This window comes from Acinonyx jubatus, chromosome D2 (genome assembly GCF_027475565.1).
Source record: "Acinonyx jubatus isolate Ajub_Pintada_27869175 chromosome D2, VMU_Ajub_asm_v1.0, whole genome shotgun sequence".
Lineage (NCBI taxonomy): Eukaryota > Metazoa > Chordata > Mammalia > Carnivora > Felidae > Acinonyx > Acinonyx jubatus.
The window spans coordinates 46,877,610-46,900,644 of record NC_069393.1 but is presented as its reverse complement, the minus strand read 5'-3'; the positions used below and the strand labels follow the sequence as shown (position 1 = coordinate 46,900,644).

The 23,035-nt window shown below is 36.8% G+C and overlaps 2 protein-coding genes across 6 annotated transcripts in view; both read right to left on the bottom strand.

Annotated features, from left to right (window-relative positions):
- Positions 1 to 6,952, bottom strand: part of LOC128310920 (olfactory receptor 6C74-like) — a 33,265-nt gene extending 26,313 nt beyond the window's left edge. For both annotated transcript variants that reach the window (XR_008292090.1, XM_053207197.1), the window contains exon 1: positions 5,230 to 6,952. Coding sequence is in view for 1 of the 2 variants with exons in the window: in XM_053207197.1 (XP_053063172.1) it covers positions 5,230 to 6,191 (962 nt within the window). In the remaining variant the exon portion in view is untranslated. The remainder of the gene's footprint in view (positions 1 to 5,229) is intronic.
- Positions 6,953 to 7,037: 85 nt separating this feature from the next.
- LOC106989572 (olfactory receptor 6C74-like) overlaps positions 7,038 to 23,035 on the bottom strand; it is a 76,024-nt gene continuing 60,026 nt past the window's right edge. For 2 of the 4 annotated variants that reach the window (XM_053206833.1, XM_053206832.1), the window contains exons 3-4: positions 19,106 to 19,280; positions 11,290 to 18,346 (exon numbers count right to left, since the gene is read on the bottom strand). In XM_053206833.1, coding sequence (XP_053062808.1) covers positions 15,443 to 16,480 — 1,038 coding nt within the window. In that variant the 5' untranslated portion in view covers positions 16,481 to 18,346; positions 19,106 to 19,280 and the 3' untranslated portion in view covers positions 11,290 to 15,442. Of the gene's footprint in view, positions 8,226 to 11,289; positions 18,347 to 19,105; positions 19,281 to 23,035 lie in introns of those variants that run through there. The other 2 variants (XR_008291983.1, XM_053206834.1) reach the window with 2 other exon arrangements.

The following is a 23,035-nucleotide window of genomic DNA, read 5'->3' as shown; positions in this document are numbered from 1 at the left end:
GTTTATTTATTTTCAGAGAAAGTGCATGTTCATGAGCAGGGGAGGGGCAGAGGAAGAGAGAGAATCCCAAGCAGGCTTCACACTGTCAGTGCGCAACCTGATGTAGGGCTCTATCTCATGAACCATGAGATCATGATCTGAGCCAAAATCAAGTGTTGGACGTTTAACTGACTGAGCCACTCAAGCACTCCCATAATATTCTCTTCTGGATGTTTATATTTCTGTGGTGTTGGTTTTTATTGCTCCTCTCTCATGTGTGATTTTATTTATTTGGGTACTTTCTCTTTTCTTTTTGATAAGTCTGGCTGAAGGTTTATCAATTGTACTAATTTTTTCAGGGAACCAGCTCTTAGTTTCACTGATGTGTTCTACTTTTTTGGGGGGCTTTTCTATATCATTTACTTCTCCTGTAATCTTTATCTCCCTGCTTTTGCTGGCTTTAGGTTTCATTTGTTGTTCTTTTTCTAGTTCCTTTAGGTGTAAGATTTGGTTGTTTATTTGAGATTTTTCTTGACTCTTGAGGTAAGCCTGTATTGCCATATAATTTCCTCTTGGAATTGCTTTTGCTGCATCCCAAAAGTTTTGGACCACTGTGCTTTCATTTTAATTTGTTTCCATATATACTTTTTAAATTTCTTTTTAAATTTCCTGGTTGACCCATTCATTCTTGAGTAGCATGTTCTTGAACCCCCATGTATTTGTGGGGTTTCCAAACTTTTTCTTGTGGTTGACTCCAAGTTTTGTAGTATTGTGCTCAGAAAAAAAATGCGTGGTATGATTTCAATCTTTTTGTGTTTGTTGAAGTCTGATTTGCTACCACTGTGTGATCTATTTTGGAGAATGTCCCATTTGCACCTAGTCTCTTTGTATTTGTTGAGGCCTTATTTGTGACCTAATATGTGATGGATTCTGGAGACTATCCCATTTGCACCGAAAAGAATGTGTATTCTGCTGTTGTAGGATGGAATGTTGTGAATATTTCTAAGTCCATCTGGTCAGTGTATCGTTCAGAGCCATTTTTTCCTTGTTTATTTTCTGTTTAGATGATCTGTACATTGATGTAAGGGTGGTGTTAAAGCCCCTTACTATTACTGTATTATTACCAATGAGTTATTTTATGGTTGTTATTGTTTTATATATTTGGGTGTCTCCATGTTGGGTGCATGAATAGTTACAATTTTTATATCTCATTGTTGGATTGTCCCCTTTGTTATGATATGGTGCCCTTTTTCATCTCTTGTTAGTCTTTGTTTTAAAGTCTATTTTGTCGATATAAGTATTGCTACTCAGGCTTTCCTTTGATTTATATGCATGATAAATGGTTCTCCATCCCCTCACTTTCAATATGCAGGTGCCTTTAAGTCTAAAATGAGTCTCTTCTAGGCAGCATATAGGTGGGTCTTGCTTTTTGATCCATTCTGGCTCCCTATGTCTTTTGGTTAGAGAATTTAGTCCAATACAGAGTAATTATTGATAGATATGTATTTAGTGACATTTTATTACTTGATTTGTCATTGCTGTTGGAGATTCTTTCTCGTCTTTGTCACTTTTGGTGTTTCTTTACACTCAAAGAGTCCCCTTTAATATTCCTTGCAGGGCTGGTTTAGTGGTCACGAACTCCTTTAGTCTTTGTTTGTCTAAGAAACTCTTCATCTCTCTTTCTATTCTGAATGATAGCCTTACTGGATAAAGCATTCTTGACTGCATATTTTTCCCATGCAGTACTATAAATACATCATGCCACTCCCTTCCAGTTGCCAAGTTTCTATTGAGAAATCTACAGCTAGCCTTATGAGTCTTCCCTTGTAAGTTAAGGACTTCTTTTGTCTTGCTGCTTTTAGGATTTTTTTTAATTGCTGTATTTTGCAAATTTAACCACAATACATCTTGGTGTTGGCCTACTTTTGTTTATTTTGATGGGAACTTTCTGTGCCTCCTGGATTTGGATATCTATTTCTTTCCCCAGATTAGGGAGATATTCAGCTATTATTTCCTCAATTTTCTGCCCCCCTTTCTCTCTCTTCTTCTTCTGGTACTCCTATAATATGAATGTTATTGTGTTTGATGAAGTTGCTGAGTTCCCTAAGTCTATTCTCATATTCTATAATTTTTTGCTTCTCTATTTTGTTCAGCTTATTTTCCATTATTTTGTCTTCTATATCACTAACTCATTCCTCTGTTTCTTCCAGCATACTGTTCATTGCATCAAGCCTGTTTCCAATCTCAGGTTTTGCATTCTTCATTTCTGACTGATTCTTTTTTAACAGTGTGAATTTAAGGTGGTGGGCAAGTGAATCTAATTAGTGTAAAGGGCGGATTGAAGAAGACACTGCTAGGCCCCACCCATATTACCTTGGATTCAACTTGACAGGCAGCCTATAGGTTGTTTACTATAAATTCCTGCAAACTCTGTCAGTGCACTATTTTTGGCCCTATTTTTCTGTGCACTATTTTTGGCACTATTTTTCTGTGCATAAGACAAGCCAGAAGGGCTAGTGAAAGAACACTCCCACAAGCAATCCTCAATGGATGATGGGTGCAGAATTGTTATATACATACCCCATCTTCTTTTCTTCTGGGTTTGAATAATTCATAAGAATGTATTATACTGCTACACAGAATTCCACAGTGAGATTGGGCTCCAATTTCCCAGAAGGGTAACTGGCTTGGTAATACACAATTCTTTTTACTATAGCACTTTCCCTCCTCCCTACTGGTCATTCATGGAATAAACTCTCCAGTAAACTACTTGTCTTCAAATTCTTGCTTCTGGGTCTGCTTCTGGAGTAACTCAAACCAAAACATTGAATTTTTTTCAACTCCCTAGTTTATTTCTCCTGAAATTGACACCTTCTCTGCAAATTGTATACCTACTAATAATAAGAAGTTTCCTCTGTGAATCAATCCTTCAATTTTCATGGGCTGTCATATGAGAAACATCATTAACAAAGTAATACTTTTCATTCTAAAATAACTGATTTCAAGGAGTTCATTAAGGACTTTCTGTTCCACCGAGGTGAAATAACCCTTTCTCCCCCAGGTCTTCCCTCTTTAAATTAGAATACCCTGGACATAACACAACAAAGAATGATAGAAAGATTCTGAAAAATAGAAAGAAGATAGTAGATGGCCTAGGGACCTTGGGACTTGAGGAATGATATGGCAGTCATTTCCCTGGGTTTCTTTATTGCCTTTTTAAACAATTTTTTTATCTTAAATATAATTTATTGTCAAATTGGTTTCCATACAACACCCAGTGCTCATCCCAACAGGTGCCCTCCTCAATGACCATCACCCACTTTCCCCTCTCCCCCACCCTCCATCAACCCTCAGTTTGTTCTCAGTATTTAAGAGTCTCTTAAGGTTTTCCTCCTTCCCTCTCTGTAACTTTTCCCCTGTCCCCTCCTCTGTAGTCTTCTGTTAAGTTTCTCAGGATCCACATACTGAGATACCTCATTGCCTTTCATATATCCCAGACAGGGTGCTTCAGAAGCCCCCAACTCAGAACCGACAAATTCTTTTAAATAGTTAAAAAAAAAAAAACACAACTTTTCCCCCTAACCCAAACCTGGAGAAGAATGCCCTAATAACAGAATTTTTATCAATACTAACCCTACTCCATCCAAATACCAACAGAAAAACCATACCTTCTTCTAGTGGCTTCATCTGAGTCGAGCAAGGAGTATCTTCCCTGCTCATTCATGATAAAAAACAAAAATAAACTCATAATAAGCTAGGAGTACAGGGTAACTACCTCAACTTAATAAATAGCATCTACAAAAATACCTAGAGGTTCATCTCCTACACTAGTCTGGTTCATGAGGTCAGGCTGTGAAAATTGGAAGAGGTGGCTATTTTATCTAATGCACAGAAACCAAAAGCAGAGAATTCTCAGGAGTTCCCTGCCTTTAGATTGGGTTCAGAAATTATCTTCTTCTTTGGAGAAAGGAGGGACATAGACACAACAGTCCTTGGAAGACCATAACCCCCAGGACAGTTTATAATCAGACCATTCCCAGACATAAAAATCTAAATCACTCAACATTCTTTGATAGTCTAAAGTTCTTCCTAATCAGAATATGCCTTAAATATAAGGAATTCTCAAATCAAGCAGGAAAGGAATATACACAATCAAATCAGACACAATAAAAATCAAATGCACACCATGTACATGCCGTGTCAGATGTGACAGGTACTACTTCCCATTAGGGCCAATTGTCTTCAGTGGGGAGGGAGCCACCTACTCCAAGAAGCTACAAACACAATAACTGACCCAATTTTAATCCATTTTTTTATTATCAATGCATTCATTTTCCTTTTAAACTTTCCTAATTATGAGTTCTGTTAGTTTGCTGCATAAAATGTTGACCATAATTTAGCTTAACCTGAAAGATGGTGGCAGCTCCCACACCTAAAATCACATTGGGAGAAAATATCTCTTACATGTGGGGAGAGAATCTGGTAGTGGGACCACCTATTTTTCAGTAACCTACTGGGACCAAGGCTTGGCAATATCAATTACAGGGGGAAAGTTGAACAAATTAAAATTTTTTTACTTTTATTTATGTTTCAAGAAAGAATTAAAGACAATTTTTATTGGTTACATTTGATACACTAGAAGATGACAATGTCAAAGTGCCTAACCACCTCTAGGTTACCCTGAGCTACTTATGCCTCTAAAACCAATTGACCCAAAGAAAGAACCAGCTTACTGCTGGTTCATTTACATAAAAGATGCAATTAATGAAATACCATTAATTTTCATTAGGCTATTATATGACTTTATGTAATTTTCAGAAACAATTTGTTTCTAAAATTTCAAACCATGAATACATAAAATGGTAATGTTTTCTATGTTTTCTTAGGTATCAGAAAACTCAAGCATAAGAATGTACCAGCAATTATTATTATTATTATTTTATTGACAACTTTTTAAATTCTTAGCTTAAAAAAATTATATGATTTATGTATACTAGGTTCTCCACAGAGAACCTAGTTGTTTGAATTGAATTCATAAAAGACCACTGAGTAGAAAATCAAGATATCCTTCAGCATAATATACAGAACTAAGATGAATTTTCAAATAGTGAAAAGTATTGCATTGCAAAGTAAGATAGTACCCATCTAGATGAAATTAGCATATGCTAGATCACTATATGTAGAGATTCTATAGGAAAGATTTCTGCAATAATAGGAAATTGAACTAGAAGACCAAGAAGATCCACTTACCCTCCAAAGCTCTGTTTCTGCAACCTCACCCTGGACAGAGCATCCCTTAGAGCCTGGTGGACCTGCTTGTTCCACAGAGTATAGATGACAGGGTTCAACAGTGGGGTCACCACTGTGTTCACAAGGGCAGCCTCCCTGTTGGAGTCCAGCCTATTTGTTTGCTTTGGCTTCATGTATATAAAGACATAGCTGCCATACATCAGAGAGAGGACGATGAGGTGAGAGGAGCAGGTGGAGAAAGCTTTCTGTCGCTCCTTGGCTGATGGAAGTCGCACAATTGTGACTACTATATTGCTGTATGCAATGATGGTTAAAATGAGAGATATCAGAATGACAAGCAGAGCAAGGAAAAGGACATATATTTCAACAGACCCAGTGTCAGAACAAGAGAGATGAATCAGGGAGCCGAGGTCACAAAAGAAATGAGAGATGACATTGGGGCCACAGAAGGATAACTGAGAAACCTCGAACACCAGACCAGTGATCAAGATGAAGGACAAAGCATTGCAGAAGAAAGCCAGAAGGAAACTAACCCTCAGGTTCATGATGGCCGGGTAGTGCAGAGGTTTGCAAATGGCCAGGTATCGATCCAAGGACATCACAGCCATCAGGAAAAAAATTATTGACCCAAAAAACAGAAAAGAAAAGGCTTGTGTGAGACAAGAAGTAAAGGAAATTGTTTGCCTTCCTGAAAGAAAGATGGACAGCAGTTTAGGAATAACTGTGGTAATAAGACAGCATTCAGAGAAGGAGAAAGTGCTGAGTAAAATATACATTGGTGTCTGGAGGCGATGGTCAGCCCAAGTGATAGTGATGATCACCATATTTCCTGTGATAGAGGCCAGATATGCCAGCAGATGCATCAGGAAGAAGATGTTGCCCAGGTACTGGATGGCAGGAAACCCTTCCAGAATGAATTCTTGGATTGTTGTCTCATTCCTCACCTCCATGTTTATCTCCATTTCTCTGTCATCAACTCTGTTAAACAGAAAACACTATCATCAAGGGATTCTTATCATCAAAGAATAAAAAATTTAAATCATGGCCACTATTAAAAAAATAACTACTACTTGCAGCTACAACTCTGAATGAGGGCTTATTTTGTATCATTTAAATGCTGTATTATAAAAGATTTTGAACTTTTTCTATTATTAAATTGTAAAAATTGAAGGCTTATTGTTTATTTTTGAAAATAAATTTTAATGTGCAACTTTACTCTTTTGGAAAATTTTTTTAATATTTTATTTTTAAGACAGAGAAAGACAGAGCATGAGTGGGGATAGGGCAGAGAGAGATGGAGACACAGAATCTGATATTTTTAATAAGTCCATAAGGTAAAGAATGCAAATTGAAAATTATTGTTTACACATAATGTATAAAACTAACAGATAACAATGAAGATTATCATCCCACAAAGAATATTTTTATGGGGTCACAGTTTTAATTTCTATACTTCAGGTATAATATGCAATATATGAAGCTCTCCTATGTACTGACTTCAGTCCTCTGGAAATAGAAACTGTGGGGGGGGGGGGCACCTAGGTGGCTCTGTCGGTTTAGCATCCAATTCTTGATCTGGGTTCAGTTCACGATCTCACAGTTCTTAAGTTCCAGCCCCACATCAGGTTCTGCACTGATGGTGTGGAGCCTGCTTGGGATTCTGTCTCTCTTTATCTCTGCCCTCTCCCACTTGTGCACACTCTATAAATACATACATACACACATACATACATACATACATACATACATCTAAGGAAGGAAGGAAGGGAGGAAGAAAAGAAAAGAAAAAAGAAAAGAAAAGAAAAGAAAAGAAAAGGAAAGGAAAGGAAAGAAAAGAAAAAAGAAAAGGAAAGGAAAAAGAAATTGGCAAGGGGATCATTTTCCTATTAGCATGTTCCAAACCAGTTATTTTCCTGACCTGAAGTTGGTTCAGCCTGAGTCCTTTACCCAAGACCTTAAGAGTAAGCAAGAGAGTGTTATGCTAAGTGAAATAAGTCCTACAGAGAAAGACAGATAACATATGTTTTCACTCTTATGTGGATCCTGAGAAACTTAACAGAAGACCATGGGGGAGAGGAAGGGGAAAAAAAGTTAGAGAGGGTGGGAGGCAAACCATAAGAGACTCTTAAAAACTGAGAATAAACTGAGGGTTGATGGGGGGTGGGAGGGAGGGGAAAGTGGGTGATAGGCATTGAGGAGGGCACCTGTTGGGATGAGCACTGGGTGTGGTATGGAAACCAATTTGACAATAAATTTTATATTCAAAAAAAGAGTAAGGAGGAAACCTCGTTTATCACAATATCTCATAACTACCCAGTCTTTGGGTTTAAGAGAAACCATGTCTAAAGGTTGGGGGTTAGAGGCATGGTTACATGACTTGGTTGTTTAGAATCAATGAATAAACATTTAATGGGTGAATCAGTTTCCCTCTCACTCTACCCACCTGACAGAAAAATTCTTACTTCTGCTCTTAGTCATAAATTACCCTTCAATATTGTTTTCTGGGAATATTTTTGTTACACCAAAAGATTTTGGTGTGATGGAATTACACCTGTATCCCCTTTGCAATCACTAGAGGAACATTGTTTTGTTTTGCTTTGTTTTGTTAATGCCAGTGTGTACCTAGAAGCCAGATGAATTGATATGTAATCTTTGGGGAACGAATCTGGGCATCCATTGGAAATCAGTGCTCTAGTGAGTAAGTCACCATAATTAAATTGTACTTTACTTAATTCTTTGATTTAGCTAAACCTATTACAGTAACTATGCATGACCGCAATACAAACTTAAACATAACAAGTCTCTGCTTTAAATATGTGACCTGTTAGGTTGCAAGTATCCTCATAGTCAAGTACTCACCAAGAATCAGCTTACAGGAAACAGTTTCTTTGACAATATGCTTCTCTTTTCTTCCGACAAGCCAGGAATTTTCTCCTAGGCTAATGGAACGCAGGGTGGGGAAGAACACTCTTAAATGAGACGTACTTTTCCTTGAACTATTGAAGAAATCAATAAATGCCTTATGTCTTAAATTAATAGGAAATGATTAAGGCTGATTTTTTTTTTCATGGAAGACAGAGATTTTTAAACTCTGGAGGATTGACAGTCATAGTTTTCCCCTATAGCAACTGGACTGATAAATCCTAGATCAAGACAATAGAAAGTATCACAAATATGCACCAGAATTTGCTGATGCAACCATTTAAAATTCCTGAACATATTTATATCCAGTCTATGGCATACGATGACCCAGTCCATCATAAACATCAAATTTGGTCAGTTATGCATCCATACCACAAGAAAGTCAGGAAGAAGAGACAACAAAGGTCACTTTCCTTTGGACTTGTTAGTCACTTTCCCATCAACCAGTTGCTCCCCACCTTTCAGAGTAGCTGAGGATCATTGCAGTCATAAATGAGAATACATTCAAATGCCCTGATGATATATTTACTACAGGATTATTTACCATCCCCAATGAGACACACAGGGTCCAAAAGGACAAACCTCTGGAACACTGAGAATTCATTTAGAGGAGTATGAAAAAAGGAAGCAGGAACTAAAATCATAAGAGTCCCAGAGGACATTTAATTGTCCATATTTGGAAATGAGAAATTTCAGCAGAAATATAACATAATTGCCATTTCACTGCATATGGTAACATACAACTGTCATTACCAATAGCCCACACAATTCTTTGTACAAGTCTTCAAAGGTATATTTTCCATGAGTGGTCTAGAGTGGTAAAATTTACAAAATCCCGAATTACATATGTCAATAAAGACAAACTTAAATTTTTACAATTGTCTTTGCTTGTTTCCCTTTTTAACTTGGTATTTTATTGAATGAGGTATAATTTACATTCTGTAAAATGAACAAATTTTAATTGTACAGGTTGATAATTTTCTAAGTATATAAATAGCCATGTAACCGCTGTTCAAATCAAACTATAAAACAGTGCCCTCCTTAATACCATCACCCATTTAGCCCATCCCCTGTCCACCTCCCCTCCAGCAACCCTCAGTTTGATCTCTATAATTAAGAGTCATTCTTATGGTTTGCCCTCTTTTTTCTCTCTCCATATATTCATCTGTTTTGTTTCTTAATTCCACATATGAGTGAGATCATATGATATTTGTCTTTCTCTAACTGACATATTTCACTTAGCATAATACACACTGGCTTCATCCACATAACTGCAAATGGCAAGGTTTCATTCTTTTTTACGGCTAATATTCCACTGTATATATATACCGTATCTTCTTTATCTGTTCATCAGTCTATGGACATGTGGGCTTTTTCCATAATTTGGCCACTGTTGATAATGATACTATAAACATCAGGGTGCATGTATCCCTTTGGATAAATATTTTTGTATCATTTGGGTAAATACCTAGTAGTGCAATTTCCATGTACACATGAAAATAATGTGTATCTTCAGGTGCTAAATATAACAATCTACAATTATCAATTAAGTGCACTTAGTTGATAGTCATGCAAATCTCTGTGTACTGATTTTTTTGTCTGTTTGTTGTATTAATTACTGAAATAATGATGTTAAAACCTCTATATTTGTGGATCTTTTTACTTTAGTTCTTCCAACTTTTCTTTCATGAATTTTAAGCTCTATCATTATGTGAATATACATATAAAATTATGTCTTCCTGGTGATTTCATTTCTTTATCATTATAAATTTACCTCTTAATCTCTGAAAATACACTGTGAAGTCTATTTTTTTAATATATATTACTATGGTCACACAAGCTTTCTTTTGCTTGATGTTTCTTGGAATTTCTTACTGTATATATTTAAATGTTATTCTTATAACCAGCACATGGTAAGGTCTTCCTTTTTACCCAATGTAGTTCTCTCTCTCTCTCTCTCTCTCTCTCTCTCTGTCCCCTTTTTTAATTGGAGTGCTTAGTCCATTTACATGTAATGTCATTATTATAAGGTTAGATATAACTCTACCATCTTTTTATTTTTGAGAGAGAGAGAGAGAGAGAGGAGAGGGGGAGAGGGAGAGGGAGAGACAGAATCTTAAGCAGGCTCCACACCCAGCATTGAGCCTGATGCAGGGCTTGATCTCATGACCATGAGATCATGACCTGAGACAAAATCAAGAATCAGTCACTTAACTGGCTGAGCCACCCAGGTGCCCTAACTACCATCTTGATGTTTCCTTTTATTTGTCCCCTGCTATATATTTCATATTCTTCTTTCCTATTTTCTTTTGAATTCACCATGCATTTTTAATATTGCATTACAATCAGCTCTATTATCTTTTAAACAGCTTTAAGTGATCATTGATATAAATGGACATATTTAAAGTGTATAATTTGATACATTTTGGCATGTTATTTTTTAATGTTTTGGGTTTTTATTCAAATTCCAGTTAGTTAACATACAGTGTAATATTAGTTTCAGGAGTAGAAATTAGTGATTCATCACATACATACAACACCCAGTGCTCATCACAACAGTGCTCTCCTTAATCTCCATCACCCATTTAGCCCATTCCCCACCTATAACAACCCTCAGTTTGTTCTCTGTAGTTAAGAGTCTCTTTTATGGTTTGCCTAACAGAGCCATATTGTTTTAAGGGCTTCGTGATGGGTTTTGAGTTCAGTCAGGGTAATGAAATGCTTTATCGCTGGAACAAATTGTACATCTACCCTGGATCATTTGGGATTGTCTTCTTTTCTGGATGGGTCATAATGGGGATTGTTTTTCTCAAACTGTGTGTGGTCTGGGTAAGCCTTCTTCATAAGCTTCACAAATTCTGTGATATCTGGCTCTTTGCAGTTGCTGTGGTAGAAGGTTTCTCCCCTCCCAGCTTCATGGCTTGAAGGAAGTTCCAGGCCTGTCCTGGTAGTTTTGAAACACCATCCCAGTATGCTGTCTGCTTGGACTGTGCTTTAAGATGCTCAGTACTTAAGTTTACAGCTACACCTTTCTCTGGTTGGCTGTCTGGCTCTGACTTTCATCAGCCAGTAACTGTTTAGATACCTCTCACATTTTTTAAGGGCTGATCTTCCTAGGGCTGAAGTTACCTACTTTAGCTGATGTCACCTACTTTAGCTGATGTCTCTGCTAGTTTCTTCATCTTAATATGTTTCCATGCTGGCCTCTTATTGTCTGGCCCAGCAGGCTCAGCAGCCCAGCCAGCCTTTTCCAGGGACTTGGCATGGCATTTTCACATGTTTAAATACTGATGAAATCACCACCATAATGAATATAATGAAGATATACATCAGTCCAAGTTTCCTAGTGCCCCATTGTGATAATTCCATTTTCTCTTCTGTTGGCTTCTTAGCTATAACTTTTTACTTTTATTTCAGTGGTTGCTTTAGTGTTTACAGTATACATCTTTAACTTATCATTACCTACCTCCAAGTGATTGTTTTACCACTTCACATATAAGAAACTTATAATAGTATACTTATATTTCTACCCCCTCAGCTTTTATGATATTATTGTCATATATTTTCCTTCCACGTATGTTATGAACTCCACACTGCATTGTTACTATTTTTGTGGAGTCTATTATCTTTCAGACATTTAAATAATTAAAATAAATATCTTAAATACCTACCATATAGTTACTATTTCCAGTGCTCTTCATTCTTTTTCATAGCTCTGCATATTTTCATCTGGTGTAATTTTCTTTCTCTTGGAAGGACTGACTTTATTAGCTATTATTCTGTAGGCTTGCTAGTGATTAATCCTTTTATCTTTTGTAAGCCTTCATTTTTGACAGTTTTACAGGTATCAAATTCTAGGTTGGCAGATTTTTATTCAGAGTCCTTCAAAAGTGCCTGTATCACTGCATTCTCATTTACGTCTCTCCAAAGAGAATTTTATGTCATCTTTATCTTTGTTCCTCAGTATGAAACATGTAATTTTTCCTTTTGGCTGTTTTTAAGATTTTCTCTTTATCACTGGTTTTGAGCAATGTATTATGCATTTTGGTGTGGATTTTTTCATGTTTCTAGTGATTGGGTTTTGCTGAGACCTTTGGTTCTGTTTTCAGAAAATTTGGGAAATTTTGGCCATCGTGTCCTTAAATCTTTTTTTGTTGTCCCTCTCCACATATAAACTTCTGTTTCAGAAATCGAATTATATGCTCGTTGGATTGCCTGAATTTGTCCCATATTTCACTGATGCTCTTATCATTTTAGTTGGATTATTTTTTCTTTGTGTGTGTGTTTTTAAGTTTCTGTATCTTCAAATATGCTAATTTTTCATCTGGCATGTCTAATATTCTGCTCATCTCATCTATTAAAACTATTCAGTAAAATTTTGAATCAAAGAAGTGCAATTTTCTTTTTTAAAGCCACTTTATTCCATTATGATTAACATACAGAAAGCTGTGCACATTTTCTTTATTCATTCATCCATCAATGGGCACATCAATGGACACTTGGCTATAATAAATAACGCTGCAGTGAACATGGGAGTGCAGATATCTCCTCAATATCTTCATTTCGACTCCTTTGGAGATATATCCAGAAGTAGTATCATTGGATTATACAGTAGTTTTCTTATATATTTTTAAATTTTCAACCATTTTTTATTCAAGTATAATTATCATGCAGTGTTATATTCATTTCAGGTGTACAATATAGTGATTCAACAATTCTATACATAACTCAGTGCTCATCATGAAAGTGTACTCTTAATTCCCTTCATTTATTTCACCCATTCCCCCCCACCACCCCCTTCCTGCCACCTCCTGTCCAGCAATCACCAGTTTGTTCTCTATTTAAGGGTCTGGTTTTTTGTTTGTCTCTCTTTTTTGTTCACTTATTTCTTAAATTCCACATATAAGTTAATTATATGGTATCTGTCTTTCTCTGAATGACTCATTTCGCTTAGCACAATATCCCCTAAATCATCCATGTTGTTGCAAATGGCAATATTTCATTTTTTGTGCCTGTGTATTATTCCATTGTGTGTGTGTGTGTGTGTGTGTGTGTGTATGTGTGTGTATGCACCAAAGCTTCTTTATCCACTTATCTATGGATGGACACTTAGGTAGCTTCCTATTTTTAATTCTTGAGGAACCTCCATATTATTTTCCACAGTGATTGCACCAGTTTAAATTCTCATCAACAGTGTACAAAGGTTCCCCTATCTCCACATCCTCACCAATACTTCTTTTCCTTTCACTTTTTTATGATAGCCATTCTAACCTAGCTTAGGTGTGAGATAATATCTCATTGTGATTTTGATTTGTATTTCTCTGATGATTAATGATGTTGAACATCTTTTCATATACCTATTGGTTATCTATATGTCTTCTTTGGAAAAAATGTGTATTCAGGTCCTTTGCCAATTATTTTGAGTTGTGTTTTTTTAATCATTGATTTGTATGAGTTCTTTATATATTTTGAATTAGCTGCATGTGGCCCCAGATTTGGCCTTGACTCCTGTCACTAGCTTGCACCACTGGGCTCACCTTCAGCTAGGCCCCCAAGCTGCATGCTGCAGCCCAACTGCCATCACCAGCCTCCACTGACATGTGCATTCCTATGGGGAGACCTTTATGCCAATAACTGTACCATTAATTGGCCATTCTGGGAAAAATCATTGACAATGTGATGCTTTGAGCAAAGGGAATATACCAAATGTCATAAAAAGAGATAAGCCGACACAAAAAAATACTTGGAAATTTTTATATGTGCATAGGGTGAACAAAAATGTGTTGTGTTAATTGAGTAGTCTATTCTTCAAATTCATTCGTAATTGTATGCCAGAAATCTTCATAACACAGTCAATTATTATGCCTGAAACCACAGAATAATGTGGTCAGAGCAAAGCATGATAGCCAACTATGCCAAGCAAACACCAGCTCCAGGACTTTTCTTACTGTGTCTTGTGTCCAAATCTATCTTTTCCTACCAAAATCTTGAATAACTAAATTATAGTTGTAATTCTTCATTAAAATATCTCATCACTTGCACAGCATAGGAAACCATCAACAAAACCAAAAGGTAACCTACTGAATGAGAGAAGATATTTGCATATGACATATCCAATGAGGGGTTAATATCCAAAATATATTTAAAAACTTAACACCCAAAAAAGCCCCAAAAATAACCTGATTTTAAAATGGGCAGAGGACCTGAACTGACATTTTCCCAAAGAAGACATACACATGGCCAACAAACACATTAAAGATGTCATGCGTGAACTTAACACTAAAAAAAATTAAAACAAACAAAAACATCTCATCATTTTCTCTTTTCTACGCTCAAATTGTATTTCTATTACAGTGTGTCTTTGTGTCATGTTTGGTATCAGTAGTGTCATTTCACACTCGTACTAATAATGGACACCCAGAGATTATCACATCAAAGCTCTCATTTCACAAATAAAGATACTTGCTTATAGATTTACTTAGAAAGACTCTACAGTCACAATCAGACTCCTTTCCACCTTTGGTTAGATTCCCCCCAATTCCTTTTCTGTAGTAGGGAAACAATCTTAACCACTCAATTCCTTGTTCCAGAAATCATAATGCTTCTCTCTCTCTGGTACTCCATCATCGGGCCTTTAGTACTGAAATCAGTACTAGCAGATGAGCATAACCAAAGGAAACTTCCAATTTCAATTAGAGACATTTATATGTCTTCATTATAGCGTAAACTAGAATTATAAAGATTTATATTCTATTTATATACAGACAATGCACAATTGAAAACAATTGCATTGAGTCATTTCAAGTAATGCTATTAATACCATGACAGTTATGTACATGTGTCCTTCAAAAATCAATATAGTGACCATGTTACATCTATCCTTGAACCAACTTGATATTCTTAATTCTTGTGAATTTCATTTTCCATCCCTATGTACTTACCACAAGTAGATACATGAAACCACACCTTCTCAACTTTGAGATTTCACATGCATCAAACATAATCATGGATATGAGACTCCTCATTAAAATTTGTTGAATCCTATCGAGTTAAAACTCGTGAACAGAAGATCACAGAACAGCAAGATAATTTCATTTCGATATGAACAAGAATGTTAGAGCTTTCAAGTAGTGGAGTACATTGGATTATAAGATAAATTGGCCCTTATTCTAAGAATAAACAAGCAGAAACTTTAAAAACACAGTTGCAAGACTATGTAAGAGATTCCAGAAATAGGATGGAGATTGCATTAGATGGAGAGGAGGCATTCTCCCTCTGACAGTCTATGGTTCTATTTCTGCAATCTAACCCTGGACAGAGCATCCCTCAGAGCCTGATGGACCTGCTTATTCCGCAGAGTGTAGATGACAGGGTTCAGCAGCGGAGTCACCACTGTGTTCACAAGGGCAGCCTCCCTGTTAGAGTCCAGCCTGTTTGTTTGCTTTGGTTTCACGTATATAAAGACACAGCTGCCATACATCAGAGAGAGGACAATGAGGTGAGAGGAGCAGGTGGAGAAAGCTTTCTGTCGCTCCTTGGCTGACGGAAGTCGCACAACTGTGACTACTATGTTGCTGTATGCAATGATGGTTATGATAAGGGATGTCAAAAGGATAAACAAAGCAAGGATAAAGGCCAACATTTCAGTAGATCTGGTGTCAGAACAAGAGAGATGAATCAGTGGCCCAAAATCACAAAAGAAGTGAGGGATGACATGGGAGCCACAGAAGGATGACTGGGAAAGCATTATAATTGGAACCACCATGAGGACAAATCCCAAAGATAAGCAGGCAGTGACCAGAAGGAAACACATCCTTGGGTTCATGATGGTTGAGTAATACAGAGGTTTGCAAATGGCCAGGTACCTATCTAGGGATAATACCGCCATAAGGAAGAAAACAGTTGTTCCCAGGAAAAGAAAGACAAAGGCTTGTGTGAAGCAAGCCACAAAAGAAATTGATTGCCTCCCTGACAGAAAGATGGCCAACAATTTAGGAATAACAGTGGTTACAAAACAGCATTCAAAAAAGGAGAAACTGCGGAGGAAGAAGTACATGGGTGTCTGGAGGCGATGGTCAGTCCAGGTAATGGTGATTATGAGTGTATTTCCCATGATGGAGGCCAGGTATGCCAGCAGATGTACCAGGAAGAGAACCTTTCCAAGGTTCTGGACAGCAGGAAAGCCCTCCAGAGTGAATTCCTGAACTTCTGTCCAGTTTCGTGTATCCCCTATCACTGACTTTTCCATTTCTTCAACTCTCTGAGCTATTTTGTAGAATATCATGACTGAAGAATTAAGAACTTTGTGAAACATATAAAACAGTGTCATCAAATGGATGAAGGGGAGTGGGAGATACAGGTTTCCAGTTATGGAATGAATAAGTCATAGGGATGAAAGGTATAACATAGGGAATACAGTCAATGATATTGCGATAGTGTTGTATGATGACAGATGGTAGTTACACTTGTGGTAAACATAGCATAACATATAGAGTTGTTGAATCACTATATTGTATACCTGAAATTAATGTAACATTGTGTGTCAACTATAATTTTTTTCAAATTTAAGAAATGGGAAAAAACTAATAAAAAATAAAATAGTATAAGTGTGGTGACTGGATTTTTTAATTATTTTAAATATTATATTTTATGTCTAGTTTTTATACTTTATTAAGTAAAAATAAATTATTTTATCTTGAATATATTTATGTTAAATGATAAAAAAAAGAACTGTGCACATGGTTACAAGTTTTCATAAACGATAATGTAATTTTAAGAGTGTTAGCCATTTTTTCTGTACTCTATTGCCAAGCAGGAAAAAAAAAACCCTTCTTTTACTTTTATATCTGATCATGCAACATATTATTGGTAAGATACCACTGATATCATCAATATCATCAAAGGGTGAATATTGCAAAAGGAAAACTGTAGCCTTAGGGGAAAAAAAACTTACAGTCATGAGTAGGTCATCCCACAAAAAATTATTCCTCCATGATGTCCTTAGGATTTTTTATCCATATTTGATGTCATAACATTACTTACAGGAAAACTTCCTATGGTCCCAGATGCAGCCCTCTAAAGTGAGAGTACTAGAGTATCAGATGGACTTTAATTATACTGTGGGAGATAGAAGCCAGGTTATTTTCCTACAGAGCTTGAGACCAGTAAGAAAGGAGAGTTTTCCCTTCCTCCTGTGCTAAGTGGTCAGTCTAAGGGAGAATCTCTATCTTCTGACCCTTTTAGTACATACTTTTAGAGATACTAGCCTGAGGACAGAAAGAGAAATTACATGCCTTGACTCTGGCAATTATTTTCTGATTCATTGTCTCTTCTACTGTCTACCTAAATAAAATACTCCATTACCCTTTAAATCCATAAACTTCTCTATGTGAGGCTTTGTCGTTCTGGTCAACTAGTGTTCATCTCAGATTTCTGAACTAGTTCTGATTTAGCCAAACCCCATTATTTTAAGTATAGTAAATCAGCTTGAAGAGGAACGGATTCTGCTTCAATTTACAATAAATTTAATGGCAAAATAACTCAATCACACTAAGGCCATGAACTTACCCAGACGCAACTCACAGTAAGCAGAACTTGGTCTCCCTCTCCTCATTCTTCCAGCAAACAAAAATACTGGTCTAGGAACTTAGAAGTGTGTGTGTGTGTGTGTGTGTGTGTGTGTGTGTGTGTGTGTGAGAGAGAGAGAGAGAGAGAGAGAGAGAGAGAGAGAGAGAAAGAGAGAAAGAGAAACATTTGCATTTGAAATGACCCTAATTTGTCCTAGAGAAAAGTCCAAAATGTGCATCACGTTGACTAAGTATGCTTCTTCATACAAAATCAGAACTTACCAAAACTGGGGTAAACCAAAGGGAAAGCTCCATGGCAATCTTGCCTGATGAAATCCTGGGAAAGAAAGGAGAACATATACATATAGTCCTCAGTGTTCTACTGGAATCTGGGAATGAGTTAATTTGGAATTCCAAAAAGCTTTCATACCTTCCTTGCAGGCCGTTCCCCAAACTCGCATTCTGCTCCTACATCAGCCACCACCAGCAGGAGACCCTGCTTGCTGGGCAAATGCTCTGGGGCATGGTGGAAGACATTAGCCTCCTCACTCAAACTGGTCTCTTGTACACGGTATTCTTCTTAAATGAATTCCAGGGCAGGTAAAATGCATTTCTGCTTCCTGACCTCTCTAGGTTGAAAAGAACACATATGTCATTGGAAGCCGAGATGAAAGTGAATTTAATTTTCACCATCATATTTTTAGCAGTGGACTCTCTTAACACCAATCAGGATCAACCAGGGCCAGGGGGCGGGCCCCAGACATGCTAGGCCTCGTTAGAAGACAGAACAAAGCTATTTAGAGGTCAATGTCCCTCTAGGATCCCTATGGCTACTAATTGGGCATTGTTAAATAAAAGAAAATTATAATATAAAAATCATAGCTACCCTTTCATTACATACACAAATATAATAACATGGACTCCCAAATGTCCATTATCCTCCATGAAAATCTTCAAAGATAGGGTACATATAATCCTCCCAGAATTTACAAAGTAAATTGCATTATGTTACTAAGGTAGTAACATACCAACTTCAGTTACTCCCAACTGCATTATGTTACTAAGGTAGAGTTGAAAGCTCAAGTGGGAAATCCATCTGTGGTAATAAGATGAAGCTCTCTCTTACTCTGCCAGAACAGTGTCAAAGAACACCAGATAAAACCCAAAGTTTAAATAAGAGCTAAATGCCCAGGTTTCAGTTGGTAATAATTTGTCATACCAAGAACAAGGAAGAGCTCAACTTAAATAAAAGAAGACAATTAATGCACATCAAGATATTAGAATTACTTGACAGAGTGTGAAGCAGCCATCACAAAAATACTTCAATAAGCAATTACAAACATGCTTGAAACAAATTTAAAAATAGAAATTCCAGTCAAGAGGGGCACCTGGGTGGCTCAGTTGGTTGAGTGTCCGACTTCAGCTCAGGTCATGATCTTACGGTTTGTGAGTTCCAGCCCCGCGTCGGGCTCTGTGCTGACAGCTCAGAGCCTGGAGCCTGCTTCTAATTCTGTGTCTCACTCTCTCTCTGCCTCTCCCCCATTCACACTCTGTCTTTCTCTCCTTCAAAAATAAATACACATTAAAATTTTTTTAAAAAAAGAAAGAAATTCCAGTCAAGAAATAACAGGCATAAATTAGAATGAAAATTCCAAATGAAAATTTTGGAACTGAAAAATATCATAACTAAATTTCTTAAAAAATTCAATGGATGTACTGAACAGCAGCATGCAGAAGATAAAGGAACAAATCAATGAACTCAAGATACAATAATAGAGAGGCGCCTGGGTGGCTCAGTCAGTTAAGTGTCCAACTTCGGCTCAGGTAATGATCTTGCAGTTTGTGAGTTCGAGCCCCGTGTCAGGCTCTGTGCTGACAGCTTGGAGCCTGGAGCCTGCTTCTGATTCTGTGTCTCCCTATCTCTCTGCTCCTCCTCTGTTCACTCTTTCTCTCTCTCTCTCTCAAAAATAAATAAACATTTTTAAAAATTTAACAAGATAGAATAGAAATTACCAATCTGAAAGAAAATGGACTGAAAAAAAAAGATACAACCTCATGGACCTGTGGAACTATAACAAAAGATCTAACATTTGTGTCATTGGAGTCTGAAAAAGAGGAAAAACAGAGTGGGACTGGAAAAGGACTTGGAAGAAACAAAGGCTGAAAACTTATTAAGTTTGGCAAACAATACAACTTACAAATTCAAGAAGATGAATACATTCTAAATAGGATAAATTCAAAGAAATCCATACCAATACATGTCATATTCAAATTTCTGGTAATTGAAGAGAAAGAAAAATTTGAAAGCATCAAGAGAGAAACAACACATTACCCAGGGTAAAGAACCATTCAAATGACAGTAAATTTCTCATTACAAACCATGGAGGCTAGAGGAAGTAGTACAATATTTTTCAAGTGCGGAAAGAAAAGTATTATCAATACACAGAATCCTACATCCAGTGAAAATAACCTTTAGGAATGAAGGGGAAATAAAGACATTCTCAAATGAAGGAAAACTAAAAGAATTTGTCACCAGTTTATCTATCCTAAAAGAATGACCAAAGGAAGTTCTCTAAACGTAGGAAATGATACCTAGAGCAACCACTAAAAAGATATAAAAAGATACACTCAAAAGCATTATAGATAAATAAAAATTGAATTATTAAAAAAATTCAAGTAACCCACATGAAGACAGGAAAAAGAAAACATGGAAATGAAAAACAAGCAGAAAACAAAATGTAAAATCGCACACTTAAACCCTAAAACATCAAAAATTACATTAAATATGAAAACACCAATTTAAATATTGATAAAATGGATTTTAAAACATCATCCAATTATATGATATCTATAAGCACTCACTTTGAATACAGCAATATAGGCAGTTTGAAAGTAAAAGGATAGGAAAAGACTTCCATGCAAATACTTATCAAACGAAGGCAGGAGTGGTTATATTAATATCAGACAGAGGACACTTCAGAGCAAAGAAAATTACCAAAGTCAAAGAGGGACATTACACAATAATGAGAACGTCAATATATCAAGACACAGCAATACTAAATGTGTGCACCAAACAAGAGAGCTGCAAAATACATAACCTAAAAACTGATAGAACTGAAAGGCAAAAAAGACAATTAATAATTACATTTGGATACTTCACCATCCCTCTCTCAACAATTGATAGAACAAGTAGACAAAAAAAGAAAAATGCAGTAAGGATATAGACAAACTCAACATCATCAACCATCAGGTTCTAACTAACAATTATAGAATACCCACCCAACAACAAAGAAATCACATTACTTTCAAGTGCCTATAAAACATGCTGATCACTTGATCTTGGTCGAGTTCTGGTGAGAGCTCTCTTCCTGGCTTGCAGACAACTACCTTCTCACAATATCACATGATAGAGATAACTCTGGTGTCTCTACCTCTTCTTGTAAGAGCATCAGCTCTAGCAAATTAAGACTGTACCCTTATGATCTCATTCAACCTTAATTACCACCTTTAATTTCCTGTATCCAATATAGTTACATGGGGGGTTAGGGCCCCAACATATAAATTTGGGGGGACACAGTTTAGTCCATATCATGCCCTGATACTAAAACCAAAGACAGTATATAAAGAAAACTGCAGGCGGAATTTCCTCATAAATATAGATACAAAAATCTTTCACACAAAATTAGCAAGAATTCAGCAATACATACAAAGAATTCTATACCATGGCAAAATGAGGTTTATTCCAGGGAATACTGCTCAGCTAGGTGGTTCCCACTCAGAATCTTTCATGCAGTTGCAGTCGAAGTTCTCATCACTTACATGACTGGTATCTGAACTACAAAGATTCAAAGAGCTGAGGGCTCCTCCAGTATCTAGGTCTCCATACAGTTTTTCTAGATGGTCTCTCTAGATGGTCTAGGTGGTGGCTTCAAAGTAGGTATCTTATGTGATGGCTTAAAAGTGAATATCCCAAGAGACAGAACCAGACAGAATAAGCTATACTGCTTCTGTTCTCCTAGACTTGGATATCTTGCCACATCACTTCCACCATATTCTATTCTTTCCCTTTCTCTGTTTTTGATTATCTTTGTCATAGCCTTTTCTTAACCCCCTCAAAATTCCCTCTTCCAACCCCCATCAAACCACCAAATTCTTCTTATATTCTCAGACAAAGATTCTCTTTTTTCTAGTTATTCTTTATGGATTTTGTTTGAGACAAAGTCAGAGGAAATAGGAGGTAGCATTCACCTTTCACAACTGAAAGAGGGTTATCAAGGAGGACCAGTTTATTGTTCCCAATTCTTCACCTCTTCCCTGTAATAAGTATATATCCATGTCCTTTGCCATGTGATGTAGCAGTACTTGTTTCTAGAGCAGGCCAAGTATGTTTCCTCATCCCACTGATGTAGGGCTTGATTAGTGGAATGTTAGTAGACGTGATACAAGTCAAGGCTTTAAATGGATTGGTTTGGTTTGGCTTAGTTTCTTGCACTACGTCCATCCATCAGCCATGAGCAGATCATGCTCCAGTTGGCCACATATCTCTGAAATCTGAGAAGACATGTGCAGCACCCCTGAAGCTAATCTTCAGCCAGAGCCACGGCTATCATATTGCATCGTATCCAGCCAATCTACAACCTGTGTGTGAGTAAAAGACATATTTGTCCCTGAAGCTACTGAATTTGGGGATTAGTACATAATATTGCCACAGAAAAAAATTACCAAAACCCATAGTAATAGTGAGGATTTAACTCCTCTAAGTGCAAAAGAGGATGACAGCAGTCTGTTTAAATTAGCAAATACTTCATGTTTGTGGGTAAAGAATTATCAAAGTTCCTTCCTTTTCTGCATGTTGACTTGATCTTCTGTTTACTTTCAAGAATTGTTCCTCTGTAAATCTCATAAATATGAAAAGCCAATTGTGACCCATGAGTGGTTAGCTGCTTCTCCATATAAGGAACTAATACCTGATGAGAAGCCATAATTTTGGGCTTCCCTTACCTTAGAAGTCACCTGTACTAGTTTGCAAGGGATGACATAACAGTTACTACAAACTGGGTGGCTTAAAGCAACAGCAACTCATTTTCTCATAGTTCTAGATGTTCAAAGTTTGAAATCAAGGTATCATTAGAGCCATGCTCCCTCTGAAGGCTCAAGGAAAGGATCTGTCTTTCCCTTTTATAGCTTGTGGTGGTTGATGGCAGTCTTTGACACACTCCAATGTCTTTCTCTCTCTCTTCATCTGTATGTCTGTATGAATAGACATACAGAAGGACGCCAGTCCTCTGTAGAAGGTCCTCTTCTTAGAAGGACACCAG